The 19632-nt window shown below is 38.4% G+C and overlaps 1 protein-coding gene and 1 pseudogene across 1 annotated transcript; one reads left to right on the top strand and one right to left on the bottom strand.

Moving 5' to 3' along the window:
• Window positions 1–19632, bottom strand: part of LOC119896614 — an 858889-nt pseudogene that overhangs the window by 90231 nt on the left and 749026 nt on the right.
• Window positions 14919–15692, top strand: LOC119905497 (GTPase IMAP family member 7-like). Its single transcript, XM_038722601.1, has one exon. The coding sequence runs from the start codon at window positions 14973–14975 to the stop codon at window positions 15690–15692; it is 720 nt and encodes a 239-aa protein (XP_038578529.1). The 5' UTR covers window positions 14919–14972.

The following is a 19632-nucleotide window of genomic DNA, read 5'->3' on the forward strand; positions in this document are numbered from 1 at the left end:
TCCAGTAAAGACCCCCAAAGGAGACAGTGTTGCAAACATATGCATTTTTGGATCATGGAAGCTCATCTACCTTCTGCACAGAAAGCTTGATGAGAAGACTGAATGTAACAGGACAAAAAAACTAATACAAAACAAAATGTTTCTGAACAGATAACTTTTTATTCTCCTTCTGTCTGCTGCGTTTTGACTCATCAAACTTGTGTATTCTGGTCCAGGATCAACTCTGTCAGCCTCAACCGTAAACTGAACTATAACTGATACAATATGTCCATCTACTGGACATCTGATGTAGACGTTCCTACAGTGCTCACTTTCCAAGAAAAATAAATCTTCGTGCTTGCTGCATTGATTTCATCTTTTATAACTATTTTATAATCGTTTCAATTATGAGATGTTTTGTTAGTAAAATCCTTATCTGAAAGCAAGAAATACAAATAAAAATAGGAGAAATAAAAGGTGGCAGTAGAAATAAGAAAAAAGTAGCATAAAATATAAATACTCACAAAATGTTGCAATACTTAAGCCACTGATATTTACATCATCTTTTTATGTGAGCTAGATTATCAGTAAATAATGGAAATATAAGGAGATGTTCTGTAATAATATTTTGGGTTACATATTTGATGAATGATTCTTTGTGTATTACTGACAGTTGTCATTTTATACTTCTTGAATTTCCATTTTGCTTTGAGATGGTCATCACCCTGGGAGGGTTTTATGGTTGAACTCCACATGTCACCGTACTGGTCCTTGATGTAGAAGCAATATTTCTGTCTTAACCCCGACTCCAGCTCTATAATGCACAGACATGAGACGCCTCATTCTTGGAAAGAAAGCAGAGAAGCATAGTTCACAAAGGCTGAACTATAAAGTTTAAACTAGATGAACATTATGACGGGCTGAGTGTGAAAGTCCTGCTTTTGACTGGAGAGCAGTCATATGATTCAGGTTTGCCAAGGTAAAACACGGCCTAGACATCTAGGCTAAAACAGGGCTGAATTTGGGCTGTCAGTGAAAGTTTGATAGACGTCTAACCATAGCCCAAAAATAGACCAAATAAACACATGTTTTTAATGACAACATATCTACCTCTAATAGACAACAGAATAGTGATAAATAAATGGTAATCCGTCCAAACAAATTAAATATAAAAATTTTATTAAGAAAAAGGATTACAATTACAACTTAAGACAATACAACATGATGGGAATATAAAGGAATTATTGATAAAATATTATTATAAATACAAATACGAACAATTTTAAGAACATGCGGTAATAAAAACATAAATAATAACAAAATAAATGGGTTGGCTACATCCAAATCTAGATCTTCATCTAAGCTGCTACTTGATGCAGGAAGAGCATCAGATGGGTCTCTCGGGTGGCGCCAGTCTGTCGGGTAAATGAGATCCATAACTGTTGAATATGTAAGAATATGAATATAAGTAAACATTAAGACATGATTACTATCAACAAATGATTTTAAATGAAAACATACAGTATATTTCTAATTATCATTCTAATGAAGGTAAATTGATCTAACGTTAGTGAGTAAAATATATGTGCGGCTTTCATTACAAAATTATAATAGGTAAGGTTGCACATGTTTCATGTTCACCCCCTTTGATTTCAAGAGTTTGTAAGGGCACGAGGAAACCTGTGGGTATCATGGAGTAACGTTACAGTAACGTTAAGTTACACTTGCATGCAGCATGTTAAGCTAACAACAACGTGCCTTACTCCACACTGTGTGTTTTAAATTAAAATGAAAGGTAATGCAGGGAACGTTACAGCGAAAATAAAGATAATTTAAATGTTTTAAACGTTTAATTGCATTTGATGAAATGAGATCACGCACCTCAACAGCTGCATGATTGAAAACTACATGTAACCTATTTGGTCTGAAACAGAGCTACAGCCAAGCCGTTGATATTAGACCACTGATTGCCTCTATTTCACCAGGTGGGCTAAAAGCAGACTACACGTAGCCTGTCCAAGTAAGAGCTAAATCGTGGCTACAGATAGACCATGTCAATTTAATGACACTTAATATCTTGTAGATATTATTGCCATTGCAAAAATAATGGGATATCAAATACCTCACGTGCTGCCAGGGCGAAACCCCACTTGCGCGTAAATCATGTGAAAGAAATGAAACAAAAAACCTTGTAATCACTGTAGACCTTGCTTAAATGATGGAATATCATACACGGTGCAAGTTATTTTGGCAAAAACGTCATGTAACCACATGGTTATTAACCACATAACCACAAAGTTATTACGGCTAGAAGTGGGTTACTCATAGCCGGACTAAATCAGGTCTCTAGTAAACCTAAACGGTGAAATGACGGCTATTGCTTGCTGGGTATGGGACAATAAGGCAATGAAAATTTGATATGAGTTCACTGAAAAACTACATATGCCTCCTTAAAAAGGGCCAATTAAACCAGTAACAAATAGTTTTCCACACTGAGCAGAACTGAGCTAATTGTTTTCACTGTATTTGGCCTGTGCTGTTTTACATCCAGCTTACAAATGATGGCCTAGTTGGCCTAATAATCTAAAGAACTAGGCACTATTTCAAGCTAGATTTGCTCAGTTTCAGTAGTTTTATCAAACAGTAGGTTTATGTTCTTTTTAAAGGCAGACAGAGAGAGCTGGATGAGGCTTTGGTGAATCTGGTGGTGAAGGATCTATAGCCCTTCACTATTGTTGGAGGATGAAGGCCTCAGGGCAGAAAGATGGACCTCAACTACATCTTCCCCTCTAGGCTCTCTGACGATCTGAAAGCGTTTCTTTGTTTTATGGAGATTTCTCTGAAATCCTATGAGTTTTGTATTGATAAGATATTTAGAATTTTATATGCTTGTCAGTCATTGTTTTACTGAAACCACTATAAAGATGTGACAATATCAAAAGTGACCAGTAGGTGTTACAGTGGAGATGGGTGTCGAATTGGCTCAAAGCCTCCACACAAATCCGGCACAATTGCTTCGAACGTTTCATGAAACTCATCACTACAAAATAAAACAGGAAGAAAAGCTAGCAACAATACACAAGGACATGTGAAACCAAATACCACAGAGAACAAGGAAGCAATGATCAACTAACCAAACCTAAACAAAAACACAGAGGCGAAGAATAAAACAGGACCACACTTAAACCCAGGAGCATGACACCAACAAGAACCAGGTGTCATTAAACTGCCAGCTAATGCGGATGCAAATAAATAAATTAACAACACAGCAAACATTGAATAGAACTTTGAATTTACAGCAGGTAAAATATGTTTTTCTTTTTTATTGTCAATGATATAAATAAAACTCTGACTCTGCAGTCGGGTCTGATTTATTCCAGATGACCTCATGTAGTTGATGTTAAACTTTTCTTTTTTTAAAGCTTAGTATTAAGTTAATAATTAAAGGTGCTTATTTTTCCTTCTTGAGATAAATAAACTCTTATTATAAGGCACCTTAAATGATCTTGTTTTAGTTACTCAAAATCGTAACTCTTTAATTGTTGTACCTTCATCAGACACCAGATGGAAACATTTGCTTGTTAATGGTCAGAGTGACTGGTTGGTCTGGTGGTTTAAAATACTACACTGACAAACTGGTCCATTTGCTGACAGTTGCATCATTTATTCTGCACCTGGCATCTTCCTTTTGCTGACCTCAGCATGTTTTTACTGACCCCAGAGTCAGTGATGCCGGATGAGAGGGAGTGCATCTGTGAGGGTCACTAATTCATTTATCAACAATCATTATTTGAATCACGAATAATGTATTTGTCATTATAATTAGTACCTACTATTATTTACATTAAAAAGATAAACAGACTTAAATTAACTGCTTTCCTAATGAACTACTATCCTACAGGATGCTGCACTTCTCCACCATCAGCCGCTCTCGTGCGCACAGTTTAGAACTAACTGGACCCAAACCTCAGTTGTATTGTACTGTGCTTTTTGATGCATCCTCCAATTAGTACAGTGCTACATATGATAAAATGCTTGCAGCTGTGTGCTAAAATAATAACACGTTAAGGGCAGAGACCCCAGCGAAGCTCAGATTATAACTCGAACCCTGATCTAGACAAATTAAACTTCCATTTCAGAAAAACAGATGACTGCAGATGAAGTGTTTTCAGAGGAGGGTGTTCAGGATAAGCTGCCAAGCAAAAGTACCTTGTAATTTGTCTCCCTCTTCCTTAGAAATTGTAAATGCGTCTTGATTTACACCCCCAGTCATAAGGCTTCCTTCATGTAGGAAGTTGCAGAGCATAATGCATACTTGTTTTTGTTAAATTCAGTGAACACTAGCTGTCCGTTCTGTGTCTGCACTAAAAATAAATCAGGTCTTTTTGTACTTGGCTCAGTTTATGGGAAATAAACTGTTTTCTAGCATTTGTTTTTTTCTTTATCTACATCCCACCATCACAGTATACTGTATTTTATTCCATCAACAAAAAACTGTTTTATTTTTCCTGCTTAATCAACTTTAGAAATACAGTTTTTAAATGTTGAATTTACATATATGTAAAATTAAATTTTACATATACATACAGTCAATTTTTATTCTCCTACAAGAACCAGGTACCATTAAACTGTCAGCTAATGTGTATGCAAATAAATCAGTCAACAACACAACAAACAATGAATGAAACTTTGTATAGTTATTTTTATTGTCAATAATATGGTCAGAGTGAGTGGTTTTCTACACTGACAAACAGGCCCATTTAGAGGAGCCATCACAAAAACCTAAACCAAAAAATCTAATCTATTTATATGTTTTTTTACATTGTGCAAATGGAAATAAAACAGTGCAAGATGAGTCATATATTTATTCCATCACAAAAGTGTGTCATTGCTTGGCTATATTTATTTTTAGATTTAAAGCACATATTTGGCCACACTTAGCTTTGAGCTTATCACAGATATTTTGCTATCAGCACACTCTATATGTTGGCCAGAAAGTAAAGAGATCACAGTACAGAAATGACAAATACATGTTTGATCTAAGTTAGAGACAGTGTTTCTGTTTGTCCTTGAGGGAGCACTGACTCTGTCTAAAATGTCCTGCTCAGTACACATGTTGGACACAATTATCAAGAAATGTCTGCCTTATTTGTTTATATTAATAACATTTGGAATATTGATATTATGCAACTCACATGTTGTTTCAAGTTGTGTGAAAAAAGAAAAAATATGTCTTAAAAATCTTTGTATGTTGTTGCTGCATCTTTGAATATACATGTTTCATTACTTGGATAAAAACCCATGTTGATATTCCCCTAAAAAATCCAATCCTTTTTAACTATTCATAACTTTATAATCAACTGGTTCAAGATCATTTCATTTCTAGTCCATCATGTTAATATGTATATGCAAAGAAATCCCATCCCAGGACTTTATCTGGTCAGACAGCTGCACACTTGTAGGATTGTTTCTGTTCTTCTAACATCTTGTCCACTGTCTGCATTAGCTTCTTCACTTGACCTGAATCTGAGCCACTGTTCTCAAAAACAACACACCTGTTGCCGCACTTTTTAATTATTTTCCCTGAGATCTGTCTGGCAGGACCTCGAAAATGTCTGCAAGCTCATCTTTGCACGCTGCAGGTCGTCCACACGAGTAAACAGGATGACTGTTTGTTCCTGAACGTTGTTCCCAAAAGCTGTTTCCAGCTTTTTCAGTATGTTTCTCTCACTGTCTGAAAATCTGCTAATTTGCATCACAAGTAAGTAAACACAAGGTCCTGACTGACAGAGCTCTTTGCACTTTTTCACATGTTCGTCCTTAACTGATGATTCAATCTCATCATCAAAGATGTCTGGGGTATCAATGACCCGTACACGTGTACCGTCTATCTCTGTTTCTGCCACTTGGCACTCTGTGGTGGTCGGATTTGAACTGGCTCTAGACCTGAACTGCTTCTTTCCCAGGATTGTGTTTCCACTCGCACTCTTTCCAGTCCCGGCCATTCCCAGCAGAACAAGGGTCACTTCGGTACCAGAGGACTTTCCTGCTTTGATGTAGAACAAAAAGAACGTTACATTTACCTGTTTTAATAAATCCAAGCAGCTGCACTTTTAAGAGTGACTGCTTTCATTAAAACACAAAACTACTGCATTTTTGTAATAATTTACGGTTTCAGTTCAGACACATCTTAAAAACACAGATCTTACTTTTTAAACTCTTCTTGCCTTCAGTGATGTCGTTTGCATTTCCTGAACAAAAAGGCAAAATGAGAGTTTTTGTAAGTTGCTATAAAACCTTAGATTCTGTTAGAGTTAATTACCCTTCACTAAACGCAACACATTTGACTACGTTATAATAAAGAGGCTGCTGAGAGAGATTGTGTCTCACCTGTTTTCTCCACTGCAGTGTTTGGTGTTGACACATATAACTCAGGATTGTCAGCATGCCTATAATGTAAAGGCAGAACCATATCAGCTTACCAATATGTTCTAAAGCTGCACACTGCCCCCGACAAACGCCGACCGACTCCAACCAACAAACCAACACTGTTGGATCAGTGTGCGCCGTCAGTCGGTGTCAGTCGGATGGAGTCTTTAGAGTTTGACATTTCTATTCGGGTTGGGTGGGGTTGTAGAAAGTTGGACTAATGTGCGCCGTTTTCCGTTTGACAGCTGTGCGTACTCGCATGCGGAACGTCAGCGCGCACGACTTTCTTTGATGTCAGTGCAGGTTAGCGAGGTTACTCGCTCCTCTCTCTCTCTTTGACAACGGACCTGTCTGTGAACAGCCTCTCCTCTGCGTGCACAATCTGAATCAGAACGTGCGCTGGAGGAAGCTCGGCAGCGGGTGCAGCATGTTAAAGCTGGGACGCCCTGTAGGCTACATCTCTACATCTACAGCATCTTTTATCTCAGACAGTCATAACTTGCAAATAAACATGACTTTATGTCCGCGGTAACAAAGGTAGGCCTAGTCTTTGTGAGACATAAATGTTTCTTGTAACGGAATAATCACAATTGACGTTTTTGCTGTTTATCAGGTCTGACAAAACTATAAAAAACATTAAAATTATTTATTTTATTATTGTTGCCAATGAAATTTTTTTGGTAGGCCCATGTTTAATATACTTGTTAATATTTGGAAAACAGACTGTAGTCTTTCATTAACATGATTCATAGGCTCTCTCTTACAATTATCTTTATCACATTATTTTTGTTGCTCTGTGCCAACCAATCCAGTCCTTTTACAACAAGTTCAAATATGTAGTTTGTAGTATTGCACTCGCCAAAAAGGCAGAAAACTGATAAAACTGATTCCACCTCACTACTTGTGGCTGAACGGTTCTCAAAATGAATTGATTTTAGTCATGAGTGTTACTTATATATGAGTTATTGCTGATTATAAGTCACCCAGTCCTTTTAACCTGTGGAAATACCTTTAAAGGGCCAATACATCCAGTAAAAATGGAGTTTTCCACTTGCCAAAAAGTGACTGCAGCCTCGACCTTGTGACTTGGTGTTAGTTGGGTGCTGACTGGGCAGTGTGCAAGAACCTTAAGGTGTAAATCTATGCACCAGTGCACACTGATATGTATTTATATCTACAGTCTCTCTGTTCACTGTTACCTCTTGTTGGCTGGCATCAGATTTCTGTCTGCAGTCAGTTTGCTCAGTTCACTGAAAACCTGCTCTGTGGTGTAGAAGTTGTATGGGGGTTTGTAGCTGAGGGGCAGCACGACTCTGAACTCTTCTGTGGGTTTTCCTGTTGTCTCTTTCAGCTTTTCTAGCTGCTTCAACACCTCTTCGCCATTAAGTCCATTCTCTACCACCAACAGAGCCATGTCAGGGTAACGATTAATTTCAAATAGGTTTTTTATGTCCTCACATGATGCGTCCAAGTCTGGTGTAAATATGAACACATATGTATCATTTTCATATATCGCAGTATTACTCAGAACATTTCTTCGGGATAGTTTAGATAAATCTTTCCCTATGATGTTGGTTATTAGGGCTTTCTTCAAGGAATCTCCATTCCCCAGGACAACGACTGAAATCTTCTTTTCTGTGAAAAACAACAAACATAATGTCATTTTTTACCTTATACATCCAATAAAATAAAAAGTATGTGGTTACATTTGCCCCTGATTTTCCAAAATAGGAAAGCATTAAGAAAAAACATGCTCTACAGAAATGTATATTTCAAAAGAAGATCCTTAGAGGTTTACTGATGCAAAATAAAGAGAGCATTAAAAACCAACATGCCGGATAGAAAATTATTGTTACACAACTTACTGTCAGACATGGTCCTCGGATCCTGTGCAGCACTGAGCCAGATGAGCTGTGTGGTATCTGCAGAATGTACCTGCCTGTTTTATATGGAGCTGTTATGTAAATGTAATGGGGCGTGTCAGCTACTATATAATCTAACAGCAACGTTCTTAATAATCCCTTGACATTCATCTTTGTCGTTTTATTTTATTCTGGAAAATTAACGTGAAATACACAATAATTATACATCTTGTTTCATGTTTTATGTGATTTTAATATGAATTGAGATTCCTTGTTGTTGTGCCTGTGCTTGGTGTTCATATTTGTGCACTGTTAATATGCTGCCATTTTGGCCAGGTCTCTCTTGAAAAAGAGGTTATAAATCTCAATGAGATCATCTGGTTAAATAAAAGTTAAAGAAAAAGAAAGAAAGAGATGATACACTTGATTATTATCATTATTGCTGCTGTTATTATATAAATCTAATTAACACATGGGCCAATTTTATATACATAAATACTTTTATAACATATATACATATAGTATAAGGAATAAATTTACCATAGGCAAGGGCGTCACTTTGTAATGCAAAGTGATGGTGACACACTGTAGCCCTTTGAATTAGGGGTGTGAAGAAACACTTAGCTCGTAAGACATCACAGTACGCGTAGATATAGGGTTCACAAGAACAAGACGAAGAGATACTTAAATTACTTAAGACAGTTCATTTCCTGCATTCTGGTGAAAGTTTCTGCACCAATCTATGGTGGAATTTTTGTATTTATGTAAAAGGAAACACAAAATTCAGGTGGCATTTCAAAATATATAAATATAATAGAATGTCAGTCAGTGCAGCTCTCAGGCATTCTGTGCTGCTTTCAGATCTGTTTCTCCTGTAGATCAACTTTTCTCATGTGACATCATCCCTGCTGTTCCTGCTCCCTCATGTTCAAAGGGAGAGAACGGAAAACTTGGCCAAAAAGAAACTGTCAAGAAGTAGTTAAAGTTACTGATTGTTGTGGCATGTTTTTGGGGTCCTTTCATTATTAGGAGCATATTTTTTAAGTTGTTTTTTTTCTATATTTTAATTGCATTGCATGTTTTTTTTTTTACAAATTATGCTTTTAAAAAGTGGTGGGGACCAGTGGAAATGACACCTATGACCATAGGCTACATTAAGGACCCAGCCTCATTTGCTAATGAGTTTAGTTGCTGATAAGCTCAAATGACGGATGACAGTCACCAAAACGGTCTGCTCTTAATGTGCAACCATGTATATTTTTTCCCTGGTTAGACGAACCAAACTTACAGGCATGAAAGCAGCTGACAGTCTGTCTGCTGAATTATTTTCCTTGCAAACAATAAAAGTGTGGGGCAGAAAGAGCACTGTATATGTCTACTAGAGGAACTTTCACCCTCTGCAATGAGTCATCAGCTCTGCACCGGGATGTTGAGCTACATAAATTAAAGTGACTTGACATTGTTGAGTAACAAGGAAGGACTAGAGAGCAGGAGCAGATTTTCTTTAAATGATGTTTGTGAAACCAACTGTCATTGATTGATCTTAAAGAAGGCAGTCATGTAGATCTGGTTAATCCAGATCGTCCTGTGTTTCTGTATATCAAACCCTTTAACTTCATGTCACCTTCTTATCTTTCACACGTTGCTCATATGCACACATTATTTTGTACACAGACGTTTAGCATCCATTGTTTCTGAAAATGTCTTAACACTTATGATACCGCTGTCAATTTTATTTGTTAGCTGTGATGCACCAGCATTTAACTCCACAGCTGCAATAAACTTACAAATAAAAAAATTAACATTTCACCCAGAATTTGACGATTTTTTTTTAACACCTTTCATTTCCTCTGTGTGTTTTACATCCAGAACTCGCTGCTGTTTATTATTTATTCTTGTAACCTTTTAAAAGTCACATGTGATGAAACTGGTAATGTTTAAGCTGGCTTTTTTATTTTATTTGGTTTGCCAAACACTGTTGTAAATTTAAAAACATTTTTATAGACTATAAGATGTGCATTCTTGGCATGTCTTACTGGCACACCTAAATGAACTTGAGCCTTGGCTTGGAACAGTCGTCAATCTAAACACGGCGCGCTTCGTTTTGCTAAGGTTTCTGGCAGGGACGTGCACAGGCATATTGGTGGGCTGTGGAAAAAAGGGCACTTCTCATAATTATTTACTGAAGTCTTTTTGAACAAAACATTAAATATATTAACACAACTCTGACTTCCTTAGCAATTTATTTTAATTCCCTAACACTCAATAACACTACAATAATCAATTGAGAGAGAGACCAAGTTTTAAGTATTCACGAGGTTTATCACAGGAGCAGGCAACAGCAAAGGAAACTATGCCACAATGTGCATGTTTTCTTTGCTAATAGTAGGCTATCTATTTAGACAACGCATTACTCATTTTAATACGTCATAACTGATGCTTTCAGACAGCTCGACAAAGCGTGAGGATTTTATGGTAAAGATACCCTTCATCGGGGGCTTAACACTTTTATCATGAACGTGGCTACCTAGCTAACTAGGACTAGCACTACCGGTCTGTACGGGATTCCCCAGAGTGTCTCATATAGACGCTGAAGGGTACCTTTAGTGGCAAATAACTACGTTTTGTCACTTTTTTCTGAAAGCGTTGGTATTGGATGCCCTGAGATGAGAACGGGCTCATTTAGAATAAATGACTGCACCAAGGACAGGGACTTAGTGTCACTAATAACTTGTTTATTTTTCACAAGGCAATCAATCGTTTTAATTGTTTTGGTATTATTGGAATACATAACACCTCAAAATCAACAAAAATCGTCGGGCTGCAGCCATAATTAAAATAGATGTTATTTAAATACTTTTTGTTTCACAAGCAAGATGCCAAATGAGTAAAGATAACCTTCAGCTTCACACAGCCAAGCTACAGAATACTGAATTGCCTGAATACAATAATGTGTTGATCAAATACATTATTATTGTTGCTATTATATTATAAACACACACACACACACACACAATAACTGATGGTAAGACTTTCACATTTTAAGGAAGGGCTGCCTGTATCATGTAAAAAATCAATCAGCATCCAACAAACCAATAGAATGGATAGTTATTAGATGAGGAGCCTATGATCAGAAAAATAAAGTTACTGTTTAAGGCAGGACACTTTTTCATATTTTGCTTCCATGTCTTCTTTTACTCTCATGGAAATAAAAGTTCAAGAATACGCATTTGGATGGTGTTAGTTTTAAGCCTACTGACCTCATGCTGTTTGCATCTGTAGATTTCTTCTGAACTAAAACGAGCTTATCTGCATTTTTAAACAACATTTCAGGGGAAAAGACTCTTGATGTAAGTCATTAACTGGGGACGTTCTGTGGTGATATGCTTTAGTTATTTTATTTATCCCATTCACCTGCACTGACTTGTCAAATGTGTGCAAATTGGCGATTGTGATGACGTTATTAGAGACAAGTTTTACTGTATTCACTTGTAGTGTCTCCCTTAAGTACAGTAGGCCTACATTAGCCTGTATGGCCATGATATATATTGCCTTTAGTTTTTAGTTAGTAGTGATATTGATGTAGTGATTGGCTGTGTATGCCAGGAACATGAAGTTAGTTTCCACTTACATATTCCAGCAGAAAACCCTAAATGGTGGGGGGAATTTAAGCAAACCATGTTACACTTTACATTGTGTCACACATGTCAATAGTTATTTATTTATTTTAAAGATATTCTTTTTACAAGTCAGCACTATTTAGGACAACATTTCCCCCTCGTCCTCTTAGCTCTAAATCTATAAATGAGAAGAATTTATTTAAATCACAAATCTGTGTGGAGGAATAACCAGAAACTATATGAGACACTGGGTATACAGCAAAACTGGGCTTTATTGGTAAATGTAACATGTATGTCATCATAGTTTACAAAAGTTAACAACGTGAGACAGGAGGGAGCTGCTGCACCAGTAAAGAGACATGTTAGACTTCTTTAACAGAATCAAAAAATAATATAAAAACACATAAATCTCTAGTTAAATGCTGCTAATTATAAAGCAAAGTAAGAGGAAACCAAAATAAAAGTCATAACTTTATAATCAACCAGTTACAGATTAATGATTTATTTCATCCCAGCACTTCATTAATCTGGTCTGATTCATACACAGTTATTGTTTCTTCCGTCTTTTTATCAGATGGATAGGCTGTCCACTGTCTGCATTAGCTTCTCCACTTGACCTGAATCTGAGCCACTGTTCTCAAAAACAACACACCTGTTGCCGCACTTTTTAATTATTTCCCTGAGATCTGTCTGGCAGGCACTCAAAAAGTTCTTCAAGCTCATCTTTGCACGCTGCAGGTCGTCCCCACGAGTAAACAGGATGACTGTTTGTTCCTGAACGTTGTTACCAAAAGCTGTTTCCAGCTTTTTCAGTATGTCTCTCTCACCGTCTGTAAATCTGCTAATTTGCATCACAAGTAAGTAAACACAAGGTCCTGACTGACAGAGCTGTTTGCACTTTCTCACATGTTCGTTCTTAACTGATGATTTAATCTCATCATCAAAGATGTCTGGGGTATCAATGACCCGTACACGTGTACCGTCTATCTCTGTTTCTGCCACCTGGCACTCTGTGGTGGTCGGATTTGAACTGGTTCTAGACGTGAACTGCTTCTTTCCCAGGATTGTGTTTCCACTCGCACTCTTTCCAGTCCCGGCCATTCCCAGCAGAACAAGGGTCACTGTGGTGCCAGAGGACTTTCCTGCATTGATGTAGAAAAACACCTTGAGGGAACTTTACAGTGATCTGTTTTCATAAATCCCAGCACATTTTCATTTAAAGGACATTTTGATTTCTTGTCTTTAAACACATACACAAAATACTGCATTTCTGTGATACTTTACATCTTGAAAACAAAGGTCTCACTTTTGAAATTCTTGGTGAAAGGGTTCCATACCCAGGATCTGCCACCTGAATGGAAAGGCAAAAAAATTGTTTTTGTAAGTTTGATGAAATCTTTTGGTTCTTTTTTAATTAATCCACCTTCAGTAAACACTACACATTTGTAAGACAACATATTAGGGTTATTGTAGATCAAAAAAAAAGTTATGGAGCCTGCCAGGTCCAAAGCTAAAGTGAATTGTTGTGGTAGGATTGTAATGAAGAAGGGGGGCAATGTTAAAAATTAGGCCAGTACTTAATTTGTAAATCGGGAGGCTGTACACAGAGAGGCTGCTGTTCTAGCGGGTTACGGAAGAGAAAAAGTCACAGAACACATCAAAAATCCACAGAGACTGGAGCACATTTGACACGCTGAGGTGCTAACTTGCAATGCGCTAGTTGGACCCGGAGTGTGAGTCCTAAAAACTTCAGCCCATCGCCTGTGTTCAGGTCATCTGTTGACTAATAAACCTATTTTCTTATCTTATAATCGCAGAGATCGTCTATTACTACAGTGGCCCTGATACACCATCATCCATTTGGCTATAGGTTAGAAAGATGCAGCTGAGAGAGACTGTGGCTCACCTCTCTCTCTGTGTGATGACGCATCTGACTGAGGATGGTCAGCATGCCTATAAAGTAGAGGCAGTGTTACTTCATCTGTAGTGTAAGAGTATACAAACAAATATAACAGTCCTGTAGACTACATTTACTAAATATGGGCATGCACCAGTGTACACCAACATATTATATATAAGTTACGTCCAATTATAAATCTGCATGTTTCCTTTTACCTCTTGTTGGTTGACGTCAGATTTCTTTCTACAGCCAGCCCTCTCAGTTCACTGACAACCTGCTCCGTGGTGTTGCATCTGAATGGGTAAGAATCTGGATTTTCAGAGCTCAGTGGCAGAAATACTCTGAACTCTTCTGTGGGTTTTCCTGTTATTTGGTTCAGCCTTTCTATCTGTTGCCACACCTCTCCTGCTGAAAATCCATCCTCTACCACCAACAGACACATGTCAGGGTGGCAATTAAGAGCAAATTGTGCTTCTATGTTCTTACATGCTGTGTCCAATTCTGGTGTACATGTGACCTCATATATATCATTTTCAAAGATCTGAGTATCTTTGAGAACACTTGTTTTGTTTAGTTTAAATAAATCTTTCCCTAGGATGTTGGTTATTAGGGCTTTCTTCAAAGAATCTCCATTTCCCAGAACAATGATTGAAATCTTCTTTTCTGTGAAAACAACAAACATAATGTCATTTTTTAATCTCATACAATAAAGAAATCTGTACATGGTTTCAATTTCCCTTAATTATTCAAAAGTGGATCCTTTGACTTCAACAATAGAGTTGTATTAATGCAAAGTAAAGAGAGCATTACAAACAAATAGAAATAGTTTAACTTACTGTCAGACATGGTCCTTGGATCCTGTGCAGCAAGGAGCCAGACGAGCTGTGAGGTATCTGCAGAATGTCCTTGTCTTTGCCTGTTTTATATGGAGCTGTTATGCAAATATTATGGGGTGTGTCAGCCGTGTAGTTACTATATAAAGAAACAACAATGTCTCAAACAAATGCCTTTACATTCATCTTTGTCGTCTCTGCACAGAAAACAGTGCTGAGAGAAAATGGCTCTTCCTGCTGGTAAGACTCAAAACATTTTTGTTTTAATCTGCTCTATGTGCTCATATTCACTAAAATATATGTACATCAAGCCAACGATTTACTCTTTCAGACAGCTTGAACACAAGTTATGAATTGTTTTGCAGGTCCTGATATGAGAATTGTGATGATTGGAAAAACTGGTGTGGGCAAGAGTGCTGTTGGAAACACCATTCTGGGAGAGAGAAGTTTCAGATCCCGTCCCTGTTCAGAGTCGGTGACTGAGACGTGTCAAAAAGCTGCGGTACTCTGGAATAACAGAGTACTTAGTGTGGTAGACACACCAGGGATCCTGGACACTTCGAAATCCCCAGATATCATCAAAAAAGAAATTGTGAAATGTGTCCAAGTCTCATGTCCTGGTCCTCATGTGTTCCTGCTGGTCATCCAAGTGGGTCGATTCACCAAAGAAGAGAAAAACTCAGTGGAAGCCCTGCAGGAGCTGTTTGGTCCAGAAGCTAACCAGCACATGATCGTGCTGTTTACTCGTGGTGGTGATCTTGGAGACCAGACCATACAACAGTATGTAAGAGAGGGCCATCCAGAGCTTCGACGAGTCATCCAAAGCTGTGGAAACAGGTTCCACGTCTTTGACAACACCAATAAAGCCAGAAGTCAAGTAGTGGAGCTGATCAAGAAGATCGATGACATGGTTGCAGGAAACGGGGGGACGCACTACTCAGATGCCATGTATAAAGAAGTGCAGAGCAAACAAATGACAAAGGGAAGCCTAAGTGAAGACCAATACTCCTTCAGTGCTGCATTGTTTGAACGTATCAAGCAATTTCTATTCATTCTTTCAAGAGAGTGAATAATCATAATCAATAGCCTAAACACATCATCAGTATCCAGATCAAACAGGAAACGTCTGTACTGCAAAAGTAGATAGAAGTGTAGAAAGATAATCAGTAGAGATAATACAGACTGTGATGAGCTACTACGTATTTCTTCTTCGTATCTTCTAAACATAAACCTGTTCTTGATTTTACTTGTTGTTTGCTTTACAAGAACTTAATTGTTTACTGTTTAATTTTCACTTATTGGTGTAACGTGTGCTTTCAAAAATGTACTTTTACTTTTATTCTGGTGAATGAAGATCAAATAAAACATATCTTAATCTGAAAAATTGTGTTTCATGTTATTGTACTAAGAAGTCAGATGAAAGAACTTAATATTATTATTGATATTATATAAATCACAATAATATACCCCACTTAACATTTACAACAATAAATTTCTTTTACAAAAATGGCATGGCAAATTACCCCTTGTCAGCCCACTATTCGGGCACAGCATATGAAAACAAGGGGGGGCTGGAGCCAATCCCAGTTGACATAGGGCGTAAAACGGACAGGTCATTAAAGAAAATAATTCCATAAGAAAACCACGCTCTTCACAATGAGATACTTAGATGCTATAGCGTATAGTAATAAATACGCGTTTAATCGGGCAGCAATAAAAAGTGAAAGAATTTCTGCAGCTTGTGAGTGGGTGATGCAGGCTGCTTTCCAACACTGACACCACTAGCACATGCAAACATTTAGAAAATCAGGCTAATACCTTTTCACTTTAAGGTTTGGTTGTTCTTGTCAGTTCAGGGACAGGCGCCCTGGCGCTGTCCTGCATAACTGGGCGCATACAGCTTGGTTGACAGCTCATTTCGTTAGTTAATGAAGCAAAATACATAGTAGATAACAGACAAATTAACTAACTAAAGAAGTTATGAAGGAATAAATAGCACATGTAGGGAAGTTAAACAGATTACTGGCCCATAAAATATTCGAGAAAAGAGTAAAAGTCAAGTTTTTATAAAAGAAACGTAAAAAGTTGCCAACAACCTTTTTTTTTTACTCATTAATGAGTCACTACCATAGACTGTATATAAGAAGTGGACGTGGTCATCGTGACGTCCCCCGTTGGTTTGTGGACTGCCGTTTTGAAGCCTTGAGTTCGGCCGATAGGGCGCCGCCATGTTGAGTTTTTGCAACCAGCGGCACCAGATGTGAAATCAGCTAAGAAGTAGCAACATTTTAACATTACATATTATATTCTAATAGACCGCACTTCTTTTTGAAACCAGAAGAGTCGCCCCCTGCTGGTCGTTTGATAGAATGCAGGTTTAAGGGACTTCCGCGTTCGCCTCAGTTCTCTGACCGGAAGCTTCCCACTTGGTTACAACCCTCCCCTGCTGTTGGCATTCTGTGTCCATTGGTGGCGGTAGAAATAGCAGCAGCACTGAAAGAAAAGTCTGTGATGTTGCATTCAGACCAACCGCGAATTTTCGCCTCGTGACGCTTTCCTTTCGTGAGTACATTCGCTGCAAGTGTTCATAAGAGAGGGCGATTTTAACGTGATAACTTGAATAAACACAACTCGCCATTACCACAACAATATGAACCCAAAGTAAACATTTTGCTGTGATTTAATTGCAATAAACGGATTAAACTGATGCTGAAATAACAACAACATGATGCAGATTTGTTAAACATATGAATTCATGCTTTGTCAGGTCTGCCAGCAAGACAGCAGGACAACAACTTCTAAAATGTTTGGATCGATCAGGGCTATGCTATGCTAACTTGGTCACAGTAAAGTACAATGATAGCTGGAATAAAGTCACAGACACATGTTTTCTGAACTCACCAGATAGTTCAACCTCCTCGCTCGAAAATATTCAACTCATGCGAATTCCTTCGCGTTGCCGGACCCACCCCCTTTGCTTCGCGTTGCTTTGCGCCTTCTGACAGGAAATGCGAACGCTCACTTTCGCTTTTGGTCTGAAAGCACCATAATGTTGGGGCACTTTGCTGCATCTGCCTCAAGCAACTACTTTTTTTCTCCCACATCTTTTCAGCACCACCTTTGCGTTTGTCACGTTTCCATGATTTTTGAAGAACAAATAGTTGGGCTATGGGTCATTTCAACTGTTTCACCATGTTCTGATGTGGAGTGTGTGATTGATTGACATAGCCAATCATATTAAAACAGCCCCACCCCATCCCTGTCTGGGCCAGGAACCACACACGATGAGCCATTCCTTACGCCGCCAAAACAGCACTGACCCGTCGAGACACTGACTCCACTACAGCTCTGAAGATGTGCCTGATACCAATACACTAGAAGTAGATCCTTTAAGTCCTAAAATAGTCCTATCTTAAGTAAGATGCAAGGTGGGGTCTTCATGGATCGTTTGTCCAGCACATCCCACACATGCTCGATTGCATTGAGATTTGGGGAATTTGGAGACCAAGTCAACACCCTGTTGCTGTTGTGTTCCTCAAACCATTCCTGAACCATTTTTGCTTTGTGGCAGGGTGCATCATCCTGCTGAAAGTGGCCAGTGCCATCAGGAAATAAGGTTTCCCGGCAGAGTATTGCCTAAAGAATCACACTTCCTCCGCCGGCATGCCTTCTTCCCATAATGCCTCCTGGTGCTACGTACGAGTTCCCCAGCTAAGCAACACACACGAGTGCGTGTGCATCTGTGATGTAAAAGAAAATGTCATTCTTCAGACTAGGCCACCTTCTTCCATTGCTCCGTGGTCCAGTTCTGAAACGGACAGCTCTTTTGGCAGTGGACAGTGGTCAGTAGAGACGCATGCTTACTGGTCTGTGTGTATTTGACAATTTGACTACTTTAGCTTATCTGTAGGATCAGGGGCCAGCATTCACTCCCCACGTGCATCAATGAGCTTCGGCCGCCCCTGACCCTGTCTCCGGTTCTTTGTTTTTCCTTCCTCTTTTCCACTTTTCACAGGAACTGACCACTTCGGACCGGGAAAACCCACAAGAGCTGCAGATTTGGAGATGCTCTGACCCAGTTCTCCAGCCATCATAATTTGGCCCTTGTCAAAGTAACTCCAAACCTTCTGCTTGCCCAGTTTTTCTGTCTCAAACATCAATAAATAATTATTTTTCATCATCAATAAATACAAAATTTCCACGCGCTGCCAAATATATTCCACCCACTGGTAACAACATAATGGGTGTCATCACATCACCTGTTAGTGGTCATAATGTTATGGCTGACTTGCATATAACTTTTACCAACGTGCTTATTTTAAACAAAAATAGACGCCAATAATAGTACAAAAATTTTACTGAAGCGGGTCAAAGATCGATGCAAAATAGTCTCATTCTGTCACCAGAACAGAGACCTGAGTTGACAAGATGGCATGTAACAACTGATATTCAACTTTTTTTGGGCCTCTCTCACCTCTGTTTCTAGGTGTTATGTCATCTCTTGGTTCTCTTTCCTGCTGCACCTGGTTCTATGGAAATTCACATATAATTTAAGTGGCTGTCATGGATTTACCATGCAAAGATGTCTGCCTGACTGTACACTGCTCTACCTCTCTGTGGCCTTGGTATGCTTACTGTTGATCATGACATCTTAGCCACACCTGAGTTTCTAGGAAGTCCTGGTGAGCTGGTGTCTTCTGTGCTGTGTGATAGAGATAGGGCATCCTTACTGTGCTCCCTCACTCTACTCTGTGTCCTCCTCTACCTGACAGCACACACGGTTGCTTAAACACACACACACACACACACAAGTCATCCTGTTGAGCCCAGGCAGTCAGATCCAGAGAGGAGCTCACACACAGAGCTACAAAGTTTTAAAACTGTGTTCTTAACTTTAGCTATCTAGATACTTACCACATATACAAGCATGAATAAATTAACCCTTTTAAAGCTTTGTATATCAAAAGGACAGATCGCAAAGATCAAAACATTTTCTGATATCATAATTA

The sequence above is a fragment of the Micropterus salmoides genome, unplaced genomic scaffold (genome assembly GCF_014851395.1).
Source record: "Micropterus salmoides isolate LMB-PRFRI ecotype aquatic unplaced genomic scaffold, ASM1485139v1 Ms_hic_scaffold_1, whole genome shotgun sequence".
NCBI classification, from domain to species: Eukaryota; Metazoa; Chordata; class Actinopteri; order Centrarchiformes; family Centrarchidae; genus Micropterus; species Micropterus salmoides.

Coding starts and splice junctions, on each gene's coding strand:
- LOC119905497 (XM_038722601.1), top strand. CDS start 14,973: ATGAATTGTTTTGCAGGTCCTGATATGAGAATTGTGATGATTGGAAAA.